Source organism: Apium graveolens, chromosome 9 (genome assembly GCF_009905375.1).
Source record: "Apium graveolens cultivar Ventura chromosome 9, ASM990537v1, whole genome shotgun sequence".
In the NCBI taxonomy this organism is placed as follows: Eukaryota; Viridiplantae; Streptophyta; class Magnoliopsida; order Apiales; family Apiaceae; genus Apium; species Apium graveolens.
This window is the reverse complement of record NC_133655.1, coordinates 113,545,961-113,558,750: the sequence shown is the minus strand read 5'-3', so window position 1 is coordinate 113,558,750 and position 12,790 is coordinate 113,545,961. Positions and strand designations below refer to the sequence as shown.

General features: G+C 37.6%; 1 protein-coding gene and 1 non-coding gene across 2 annotated transcripts; one reads left to right on the top strand and one right to left on the bottom strand.

Moving 5' to 3' along the window:
- Positions 1 to 4,575: 4,575 nt before the first annotated feature.
- LOC141685497 (uncharacterized) lies at positions 4,576 to 4,923 on the bottom strand. Its single transcript, XM_074490591.1, has one exon. It carries the CDS (start codon positions 4,921 to 4,923, stop codon positions 4,576 to 4,578), a length of 348 nt encoding a protein of 115 aa, XP_074346692.1.
- A 4,195-nt stretch (positions 4,924 to 9,118) lies between these two features.
- LOC141688627 (small nucleolar RNA R71) lies at positions 9,119 to 9,225 on the top strand. The gene has a single exon (XR_012562060.1). It is a non-coding gene; the product is annotated as a small nucleolar RNA R71 (small nucleolar RNA).
- Positions 9,226 to 12,790: the final 3,565 nt, after the last annotated feature.

The following is a 12,790-nucleotide window of genomic DNA, read 5'->3' as shown; positions in this document are numbered from 1 at the left end:
CAGAGAGATCTCACAAAGTAACATTTGTCAAAGAATAAAGAAACATTGTTCATCTGCAGACTTGAAGATTCACTGGAAGAAGTTCAAGAATTTGATCATGCCTCAGTGATATAAATCAAGATCGTGGATTTAATCAAGTGACAGAGATCTCGTCAAGGTATCATTTATTACAAGGATTCAATCAGAATATCAAAGTCAAGACATGAAGAAACGTCACCAAAGTTAGTCACTCATGAACCAGACAGTACATCGAGTGTCAGCATTGAAGTGGCGGAATTGATTCATAAGTCTCAGTGACTTTCAGAAGATTGTCAGAAGAATGGATGCTGCTCAGGGTTAGTATTAATTCTCTATTAATTAATTAAGTCATATAATTTAATTAAGAAAATAAATTATATCTGCAAGGATTAATTTATTGATTAATTGAATTAAATTGATTAATTAATTTAGAATTAATATTAAGGATTTACAGAATTTTAATTGGTTAAAATCTGTTTTAATTCTAAAAAGACAACTAATTGTACTAGTATGACAATCGGTATGACAATTGATAGTCATACCGAAAGTCATGCTAATTCAGTTGACTGTCTTGATGGAATTATTATTTAGATTAAAATCACTTATTAATTCAGTAAGACAATTTCATTTGTACTACTATGACAATCGGTATGACAATTAATTGTCATACCGAAAGTCTTGCTAGTTCATTTTAATTGTCTTGCTAGCTCTAAAGATTGTCACACCGAAAGTCTTATTGGACAAAGGATTGTCATACCAGTTCATTAATCTCGGCTGTGTTGATTAAAAGAAGCAGAAGCATCCAATTCAAAAACACTCACAAAAAGCAATCAAACAGAACATACTCAAGAACAAAAAGAAAAAGGAGCAGAAAAATATTACATCTCATCTGCAACTTCAAGATCAATTTCTAAATTGTAAAGTTAAATCCAATCAACTAGAAATACTTATCTTGTTCTTGTGTATCAATCTAGCGGATTAAAATCCCTAGAACTTAATCTCAAATCGCATTTAGCATTTGATCTTTTAATTACAAAAATAGAAAAAGTTCATGTCGAATTTATTCTAAATTTGTAATAATTGATTTGAGATTAATCCCTTGTAACCGATACCATAGTTGTAACACCTTTCAAGTTTAATAAAAGTTTTATTTAACTTGAATTTTGTTTCACAATTTTATTCCGCATTTTATTCGATTAAACGGTATTGTTTGCATTCAACCCCCCCTTCTACAAACAAATTGGGACCTAACAACATGGTAATAAGACAGGATAATAAAACAAAACCTATCAAGTCTAACTCCATGCTGCTTCACTACTTTATTCCAGCATCTTTGAATATCTTCAAAATAGCATGGAAATGGTAATGCTTCTTTGTTCTCAAAACCCTGCTAAACAGGCTGCCACATTCCTTTTGCAAATACCCAACGCATGTGACTGTGTTGTCACTGTCAACAGATATTTGAATTGATCATCCGTCGGGTACATGCTTGTTATCCGTCGGGTAGCCTTGTTGATCATCTGTCGGGTAGCTTTGTTGATCATCTGTCGGGTAGCCATTTATCAATTGACTCCATTTCATTTGTCCAGAATTATAAGACATCTTATATTTACATTTAATCAACCTATTCTGCATATCTACTAGCAGTCTACATAATTCATAAGCTACTACAGAATCTATACAAAGTTGTTTGCAGAAATGTGCTACAGTACTTATTGTTACATAAGCTACTCACCCGATGGATATCAATTAGTCATCCGTCGGGACTATATTGAATCATCCGTCGGGACTATAATTGATCATCCGTCAGGTTCTACAATATTCACTAAGTTAAATCTACTAAGGTGTTTTTTTTAGCTTATCATCAAGTACACAACATATTCCTAATAAAGACTTATACAATAATACCCATGTAGCGAGCGTTGAGTTAGCGGATCCCAGACTATACAAGCCTTAGGTCACTAGGCACAAAGTCTCCAAGAATTTAATTGCTCGAGTATTAAAGAGCTCACCCTTGGTCAATTATTCATATACTAACACATTTTTTTCTTTTTCTTTTTTTTTCTTGCTTTATTTTTCAATGATTCTGAATGAGTGTGTTTCGCTCCATCTCATCCAACCCTAGACTACTCATAAAAATATGAGCCGGCTACTAGCCATTCGACGCCTAATTTTATTCACAACTAGCAATGATATCTATGTTTTTCCCTAGTTTAAAAAATTCAGTGTTCTTATGTCATTACGAGAATAGCAAAAATTCTAAATATAACCAAGTGATTAAATTTCAACAAACAAACAAGTATGATCATGATCTAGTTCAAAAGCAACCTATAAGACTTGTGAAAAAACTTTATTTATGGGCATGCAAATCAATTCATTAGGACTTAATCATCCCTCTATTCGACATCACTACACACAAAAATTAACACCAACCTACCAATCAGAAACAGTTCATCCTACGGGGTCATATTATATGCATGTAAATGAAATTACATGGACTCACATGATAACATGAATTAATATGCAAACAAATATGATCTATATGAACAATCATGCAAAAATAATGAACTAACTACAACTAAACATGCAATATGAATCTATATGAACACGACACACAACTAATCCTTACATAATCACCCCCAAACTTAAAATATTCAGTGTCCTCATTGAAGGTAAGGATACAAGGCATACCTAGTATTTGGCGGGATCACCCTCCTTGGGTGGAGAATCAGGTTGCGGGTAAACAGTGCTCGCTCCATATACAGGCCAATCAACCTCGACACCGGTGGCTCTAAAAGTAGTACTCAAAGCCTGTGTCAAATCCTGAGCAAAATGGATATGAATGTCATGCATGGCATCCAGACGCCTAGTCAACCGTCTGTATTGAGCATCACCAAGACCAGTCATATCCCCTGCCTGATGTGCACGAGAAGACCTAGCAACTGCACGAGTGGATCTAGTAGATGTCTGTCGTGCCTGAGAAGAATCCCCTGCATATGTCTGGTCAGCTGGTTGGCCACCCAGTAGATGATCATATGTATAACCCAATCCCTTCTCATGGGCTTTACCGCCATACCACTCCTGCATCACCGAAATTGTCGAGCTATCTATGGGAGCACTCAGCATCTGCAGCTGTTCATGCTCGGGCCACCTAATACCAACCGAAGTACACAACTTTGTAATAATGGAGGCATGAGGAATTACCCCCGTGGTTCCCCCTCGCAGAAAATGCAGCATACTTTGATGAATCACATAGCCGAGATCAATATATTCTTCATTCAAAATTCCCCACAGCAGAATAGTCAGATCCACAGTAATCTCGTGTGAAGGTGACGATGGCATGATATTAGCATACACAAACAGGTTCCAAGCCCTAGCATACCTGTTCATACATGAAGCAGGAAAATTAAGCGGCTCAGTGGTGCCTGCATTGTACTTCCACTACGTGCCTAGAACATACAACTCTGCCAAAATGTAATCCAAGTCCAAATCCTCCCTAGTCTTCTGCACCTAATCATCAACAGCCCTAGGCCTCATGGGTTGATTTATAACCCCAAGAATACCGGTAATCCACAGTCAAACCCCGCACCACAGAAAATCCACTCTTCTCAGCCTTAGCATTGGCATAAAACTCCCGCACAATGCTCATCGGAACCGCAGCTGGTACCTCACAAAAACTCTCCCTACCCTTCTCTGCAATCATCTCCAATAGCTTCACATCCTGAGCCGTAGGCAAAAATCCACTCTCCTTAGCAATCGGCTTAGACATCAACCTAGTGAACTCCGCTTGAGCCTCCAGTGAAGTAAATATGTTCTCCATGCCACCCATACTAGAATCCTCGGTAGACGAGGGATGGGTGCTGCTACTCCCTGTGGTTTGTGCTCTTTTGGGTGCCATAATCACAAGTGATAGCGATTTGGGTGTAAGTATTATATGTAGGAGAGGCTAGGGTTTATGGGTATAGAAGATGTGTTTGTATGTATGTAGATGTATATATATAGGATAGAGATGGGAGGGGTGGGGAGTTGTTAGGGTGTAGAAATAGGGTTAGAATTAGGGTAGAATTCGGGTTTGGGCTTGGCTCTTTTTTTCTTTTCCAGGGACCTCGCGCGGGCGCGCCGTGTAGAGCGCGAGCGCGCCGCACTTCTGGAAAAAATTCAGTTTTTTTGTTTTTTTTGTTTTTTTTTCTTCAGCAAAAATACAACAAATGCATGGGTTGCCTCCCACGAAGCGCTTGTTTTACGTCTTTAGCTTGACGTGAAACTTCGAAATCAAGTTGTCGCAAGAACGGCGCTCACCACCTCACGGTTTGCCATATCCCCAGAATAATGCTTCAACCTCTGACCATTTACTTTGAACGCTTGGTCCGAATGCTTATCAGAAAATTCCACAGCTCCATGTGGAAACACAGTTTTGACAATGAACGGACCTGACCACCGTGACTTAAGCTTTCTTGGAAAAAGTCGAAGACGGGAGTTGAACAATAGAACTTGCTGACCAGGCACAAATGTCTTGTGCACTAACCTCCTATCATGCCATCTCTTGACCTTCTCCTTCTATAACTTGTTGTTTTCATAAGCCTGTAAACAAAATTCTTCGAGTTCATTAAGTTGGAGCATTCTCTTTTCTCCGGCAGCTTCCATGTCAAGATTCAGCTTCCTCAAAGCCCAATATGCTTTATGTTCTAGCTCCGCAGGAAAATGACACACCTTACCGTATACTAACTGGAAAGGAGACATGCCTAGAGGAGTCTTGAATGCTGTTCTATAGGTCCAAACAGCTTCATCTAGCTTCAAAGAACAATCCTTCGTTGACGGACTCATAACTTTCTCCAAGATTCGCTTGATCTCTCGATTAGAGACTTCAGCTTGCCCATTAGTTTGAGGATGATAAGTTGTGGCCATACAATGATTCACATGATATCTTTCCATCAATGGAGTAAATTTTTGATTGCAGAAATGTGATCCCTCATCACTGATTATGACCCTTGGAGTACTGAACCGTGTAAATATCTGCTTATGAAGAAAATTGATCACCACCTTAGCATCGTTGTTTGGAAAAGCTTTAACCTCAACCCATTTAAACACATAATCCACCGCCAAAAGAATATATTGATTATTGCATAAAGAGACAAATGGCCCCATGAAGTCGATTCCCCAAACATCAAAAATCTCAACTTCGAGAAGCACATTGAGAGGCATCCCGTCTCTCTTAGACATATTTTCAACTCGTTGGCAGCGATCACATCTCAACACGAACTGATGAGCATCTTTTAACAAAGTATACCAGAAAAATCCCGCTTGAAGGCTACGGGCAACTGTCTTCTCTCCACCATAATGGCCACCATACACAGTAGAATGACAGTCTCACAAGATACACTCCATCTCACTATACGGAATGCACCTTCTGATAATCTGATCTTCCCCCTGTCTAAACAAGAATGGCTCATCCCATAGATACCACTTCACTTCATGTAGAAACTTCTTTCTTTAAGTATAAGAGAGTTCTGGGGGAATAACATTACTCACAAGATAGTTCACAATATCTGCAAACCATGGTTCTTTTTCTTGCACCACAAAAAGTTGCTCATCTGGAAATGATTCATTTATCAACATCTTATCCTGTGAAGCTTTGCCTTGATCTTCCAATTGTGAGAGATGGTCCGCTACCTAATTTTCTGTACCTTTCCTGTCTTTGATTTCAAGCTCAAATTCCTGTAACAAGAGAATCCATCGAATCAATCGAGGTTTTGAATCTTTTTTCGAGACCAAATATCGAATAGCAGCATGATCAGTGTAAACTGTCACTTTTGTCCCAAGCAAATAAGATCAAAATTTCTCGAAACTGTAGACAATTGCCAAAAGCTTCTTCTTTGTAGTTGTGTAATTCAGTTGAGAACCATTAAAGGTTTTACTAGAAAATTAAACCACATGAAAAATGTTCTTCTTTCTCTGGCCAAGAACAGCTCCAACTGCAAAATCACTAGCATCACACATCATCTCGAATGTCTCATTCCAATCAGGTGCAGTAATAACAGGTGATGTAGTCAAACTCTTTTTCAAACTCTCGAAAGTAGCCAAAAATTGTTCATCAAATTTGAAGGGAACATCCTTCTCCAAAAGATTGCACAAGGGTTTAGAGATTTTGGAGAAATCTTTGATGAATCACCGATAAAAACCCGCATGACCAAGAAAACTGCGGATTCCTTTAACTGAGAGTGGTAGAGAAAGATTTTCAATAACCCCAACATTGGCCTTATCCACTTCAAGACCTTTGCTAGATACCTCGTGCCCAAGAATGATACCCTGTTACACCATGAAGTGATATTTTTCCCAGTTGAGCACCAGATTGGTCTCAACGCATCTTTTCAGCACCAAGCCAAAATTATGTAAACACTCATCATAAGAAGTCCCGAACACAGAAAAGTCATCCATGAACACCTCCACATTAGTACCATTACTGTCTGAGAATATAGCCATCATGCATCTCTGAAAAGTAGCAGGTGCACCACAAAGTCGGAAAGAGACTCGAAGAAAAGCAAAAGTGCCAAAAGGACAAGTAAAAGTGGTCTTCTCTTGATCTTCTGGGGCAATGCAAATCTGATTATAGCCCGAATACCCATCCAGAAGACAATAGTACTCATGGCCAACCAACCTGTTAAGCATTTGATCAATGAATTGAAGAGGGAAGTGATCCTTCCTGGTGGCTTTATTCAGCTTCCGATAATCCATGCATACTCTCCATCATGTGACTGTCCGAGTAGGAATGAGCTCATTCTTTTCATTAGCAACAACTGTAATGCCTCATTTCTTAGGTACACACTGCACTAGGCTCACCCATGAACTATCAGAAATAGGATAGATTATCCCTGCATCCATCCATTTAAGAATTTCTTTCTTCACTACCTCCTTCATGATAGGATTGAGTCTTCTCTGTTGATCAACGGTTGGTTTACTTTCTTCCTCAAGCAGAATTTTATGCATGCAATAAGAAGGGTTGATTCCCTTGATATCTGCTATAGTCCACCCGATTGCTGATTTAAACTCTCTCAGAATTATCAAGAGCTTGTCTTCATCACTACCTGAAAGGTCAGATGCAATAATAACAGGCAAAGTATATGCATCACCTAAAAACGCATACCTCAAGTGATCAGGAAGTGGTTTTAGTTCAAGTGTGGGAGCTTCCTCAATAGATGGTTTGAAACACTCCTGGGAATTTTTAAGCTCTGATAATTCAAGAGACTCGAATGTCAAGTCCAATCTCCTTTTCCACGGAGATGCATTTAAATACTGCAGTTACTCTGCCCCTTCTTCGTCTTCACTATCAGATTCCCCTGTTAAGGCTCTCTCTAAGGCGTCAGTCCTTAGCAATCGATCATGCTCCAAATTCATTACAGAGTCGACCAACTCTACTTTAAAGCACTCATCTTCATAAGTAGGAAATTTCATTGCATTAAAAACATTAGAGGTAACGTCCCGATCCTGAACCCTCATAGTAAGCTCACCCTTCTGCACATCGATCAGAGTTCGGCCAGTAGCTAAGAATGCCCAAGATAATGGAAATCTTCTTATCTTCCTCAAAGTTCAGAATGATAAAATCAGCAGGGAAAATGAGTTTGTCCACCTTAACCAATACATCCTCCACAACACCTCGTGGATAAGTGATGGATCGATCAACCAGTTATAAGGACATGTTTACAGGTTTTGGATCAGGCAGACCAAGTTTCTTGAAGACAGACAATGGCATCAGATTGATGCTAGCTCCCAAGTCATACAAGCACTTGTCAAAATATAAGTTTCCAATAGTGCATGGTATCGTGAACCTTCCTGGATCTTTAAGTTTAGGAGGTAGTTTCCGTTGTAGCACAACACTGCACTCTTCCATTAGAACAATGGTTTCTAACTCCTTAAGTTTAAGCTTCCACGAAAGAATACCTTTCATAAACTTAGCATAGCTCAGCATTTGTTCTAGAGCTTCCGCAAAAAGTATGTTAATATGTAATTTCTTGAAAACCTCCAGAAACTTGGCAAATTATTTATCGAATTGTTGCTTCTGAAGTCTTTTTGGATATGGAGGAGGCGGATAGACTTGTTTATCTCCTGTATTTTACCCAGAAGTAGTGTTTTCAGAAGACGTGTTCTTCGTTTCCGCTTCGACCCCCTTCTGAACAGCTGTTTTCTCAAGAAATTCGTTTGCTGGAGCTGGAAAGGGTGTGGGCGCGCTTGATAAGGGCGTGGGCGCACCCACCTTTTGAAGAAATTTTTCAAATTCTTCGTTTTGATGATTTTTAGGGCTAGCGACCTTTCCAGATCTTAAGGTGATTGCCTTCAACAGTTCCTTGACTTCCCTCTTGCCTGGATTAGCTTATGTATCACTAGGAAGAGTTCCTTGTGGTCAGTTCAATAAAGCATTGGCAATTTGCCCTATTTGATTCTCCAGAGTTTTGATTGAAACCGCTTTGCTTTTGCACATTAGTCTTAACTCCTCCAATTTAGATTTTTCATTTGAAGATGGACCTGCACCTTCATGAGAATGTTGTTGCATTCCCTATGGCTGAAATTATTGCCTTGGTGAAAAATGTTGCTGAAAACTAGGAGAATTGAAAGGCTTGTTTCCAAACTGCTGGTAAGGTTGTTGCATACCACCCTGATTATTGCTCCAGCTGAAGTTAGGATGGTTGCGGTTGTTAGGATGATAAGTGGCAAGAACTGGTTGCTGCGACCTCTGAAAGTTGCTCACCAACTGAGTTGATTCACTAGATATAGCACATTGCTCCAACGCATTTGATCCTGCACAAAGCTCACAAATACTAGTTATCTGATGAACACCATAGTTAGCCAGATAATCCACATTCATAGTTAACGCTTTTAGCTGAGCAACTATAGTTGTAGCTATATTCACCTCCAGAATTCCTACTACCTTGCTTTGTGGTAGTCTCTGAGTTGGATTCTGATATTCATTAGCGGCCATGATCTCAATTAGCTCATAAGCTTCCTCATAGATCTTAGCCCATAAAACTCCACCAGATGCTACATCGAGCATAGGTCTCGACTGTGTTCCCAAACCATTATAAAGCAATTTATCACCATCCAGTCAGGAATTCCATGATAAGGACACTTCCTAAGCATCTCATTGTAGCGCTCCTAGGCTTCACATAAAGATTCTCCCGACTGCTGTGCAAATTGAGTAAGAGCATTCTTGATTGTAGTTGTCTTTTCCATAGGGAAGAATTTAGTAAGAAATTTCTGAGCAAGATCCTCCCATGTCGCAATAGAACCTGGTGGTAGAGAGTGCAACCGGCTCTTAACTTTATCCCTCAGAGAAAATGGGAAAAGTCTCAGTTTCATGGCATCTTCTGAAACACCGTTAAACTTGAAGGTGTCGCAAATCTCGATGAAATCCCTAATGTATATATTGGGATCTTCCGTTGGAGAACCCCCAAACTGGACTGAATTTTGTACCATTTGAATTGTTCCAGGATTGATTTCAAAGGTATTAGCTGCAATGGCTGGTCTGATAATGCTAGACCGAATGTCATTGATCTGTGGTTGAGAATAATCCTTCAATGCTTTCGTTTCTGCTGCTGGTTCTCCCATTGCAACAAAAACTTCTTCTTTAACTTTTTCAACTTCTTCAAAAACTTCTTTTTACTCTTCTTCAACTTCGTCTAGTGTTTCCTTATGAGATTAAGAACGTGTTCGCATACACGCTCTCTAGAGTACCTAAAACACAATAATAAAGTAAACTTTGTAAGAGAATAATCCGAGTCAGTGAACTTTAACGACCACTGATGACAAGAACATAAACTAAATGTAACACCGATCCCCGGCAGCGGCGCTAAAAACTTGTTCGCACAAAAACACGCAAGCGTATGCGATCACAAGTAGTATAAGATTAAGTTAAGTTCGTTCCCACAGAGACTGGTTTAAACATAATATGCATTTATTCAACAATATATGGTTATTATTCACTGCTAAGACAAGTATCAATTTTGAGTTGATTAACTAATTAAGTGATTATACTAGCATGCATTAACTAAGAGAATAAAACTGATTTACGTATATGAGATAAAACATAGGATTCTAACTTAATTAAATACTTCATTCAGAGTTTATTCCTTTAATCTTGGCATGTGATGGTGATGACAACTAATCAGATAACACAAAATTAGTTTACACTATCTTTCGATATACGTATAGCCTACTACTAAACATCCACAAATAAGATAGAAGTTGAACAAACACCAATTATGCTTAGACCCTATATGTCTATAAGAATTGAAAACATAACGGTTTAATGAGTAAGTTATCTATTGAGATTACATAGGGCAGCGTAAGATGGTTAAAATTACACTACGAATCATGCATGACAACATACATAAACTTATGCTAGCATGGCAAGTTCTAAACCTCTATATCCACTTTTGCTTCAATAAAGATTAACAAACAACTTAGATGTTAGCTACGCATCTAAGAAGAATAAGTACAACCATACTAGGAAATCACAAATCACCACACACTAACGATTTAGAAAAATCAACTATTGAAATTCATAAATAAATCCGCTAGAACCCCATGACAACGATTAGTTCATGAACGAACACATCGTCACCATGGGTTCCAATGAAAACATTATAAGAAATAAGTTCATAATACTACGAGATAATATAAAAGTACTAGGGTTTAGAACAAATCAAAAACAAGCATCCAAAAGTATCACCTAAATCGAAGAATACAAAAGTGAAAACTAAATCTTCTTCTCCTTAGCCATCTTGTGTGCTTTAGGTCTTCTCTCTGTTCTCCCTGGCTTCCTTGTTCTTAAAAACGTCTTCTTTTCTTTATATATATAGCCCTGGTTGACATGGACGCTCGTAATAACCAAATTATAATTAAATCAGGATTCTGCATAAATTGGTTGGTGCGGGCGCGCTTGATATGGGCACGGGCACGCTCTGTGTCTGACAAATGGGGTGCGGGCGCGTTCCTTTGGGCGCGGGCGCGCCTGTTCTCTGTAAAATTTCTGCAGCTTTGTTCTTTTTGCGCTCCGTCCTTCGTACAAACTTCCACGACTCCTTTCCTGATCTCTAATCAACATATAATCATTTAGAAGCTCATTTCCACCTCTGACTAGTGCCCTGCAACGACTCAACACAAAACACATCAAAAACACCAAATACTTGAGTACAAAACACCAACTTAAGCCGATATGAAGCGTTCCAAGTAGATATAAAATCCACTTATCACAGATGTAAATAAGATGGTTAGCAGGTTCCTGGAATTGAATAGATCATTTATTGATAATTTGATGCATTTCTGGAGTGTTTTGAGACCTGCCAAAAAAGCTCCATGGCGGCGGCCATGGAGTTTATGGCCGATGACGGGTAGGAGACAGGGGAGGTCGTAAAATTACCATTTTATGTAGTTGTATAAAACTTACAAAATAGTCCCTGTGGTTTTAAAACTTGCAAAAATAGTATTTCTGTTTATTTTATTTTCTAAAAAATGTTTTTAATATTTAAAAAATCCAAAATTTATTATTTTTAATTCTGAAAATTATTTTTAATTTAAAAATAAATCTGAATTATTTAATTAATTAATTTTAGTTAATAATTAATTATTTAATTGGTAAATTAATTCAAATATTAAATGATTAATTTAAGTAGTTATTAATTAATTTTAATTGATTATTTAATTAGATTTAATTATTTCTTTTGATTTAAAATTCCAAAATATAGTTTTGAGCTTTAAAATAGTATTCTAAATTATGTTCAAGGCTCGACAATTATTATTAAATGATTTTAAAGTCAGATTTGGATATTTGAACCCCGATAATTGTTTATAAAATGATTCGTTGACCCGTTTTAATTTTGAAAAATGTTCAAAAATTCGTATTAAATACCCGGAAAATCATTTTAACCCCGAACCTTGTTTAAAAGAGTTATTTTTATCGATTATCTTATGTTCTATGTGCGATATGTGATCTGATTGATGTATAATATGCTTATGTGTTTATTGTTTGACAGTTTTTATCGTAACTTTTAATCCGTACGTCAGATTTGGATGAAATAAAGGGTAGATAGAAGCTTGTAACGAATAGAACAAAGTGAGAATGAGTATTGATAGATACTTGTAATTTCTAGCATAGGAAGCGAGGCGTAGAAAGGGAAAGCAGATAGTCAGTGAATAGAAACAATATACGAGAGCAAGTGAAGTGAAAGCGGATCGAGATAAGGCAAGTAATTCTTGAACCATCTTGATATGTATTTGAAATAGTTATGTTTTATATTACAAATGCTTTAAAGTACTTAACCCTAATACCTGATTCTACTTATTAAACTTTGAGCTATAAGCCTTATTCTTTATAAACCATCGATTATTGAATTCCCAGATACGAACCACATATATACGATACTACTCCACAAATACATATATACCCTACACAGATTACTGAAATGGAATTTGCTCAACCTACAAACCTTCATACTTTGTACATCAGAAAACTAATCCTTGTAACCATTAAACCCTTGTTCTTCTATTATCTGATTCTTTTATAGGCTGGAAGCCAATCCTTATACACACCTTTTGATACCTTTATGGTGTTATGAATCACCTTATGCTTTGAGACGAATGTTGTTTATGATTCTGTTTATTGATTTACATTGGTTATTCTGTTATTGTTATAGAATTGGATTGTTTTCTAAATGTGGACCAGATTCGTGGTCGTATTAGGCCAATGTGTGCCTTGGATCCAGTATATAGAGCAAAGTTGTGT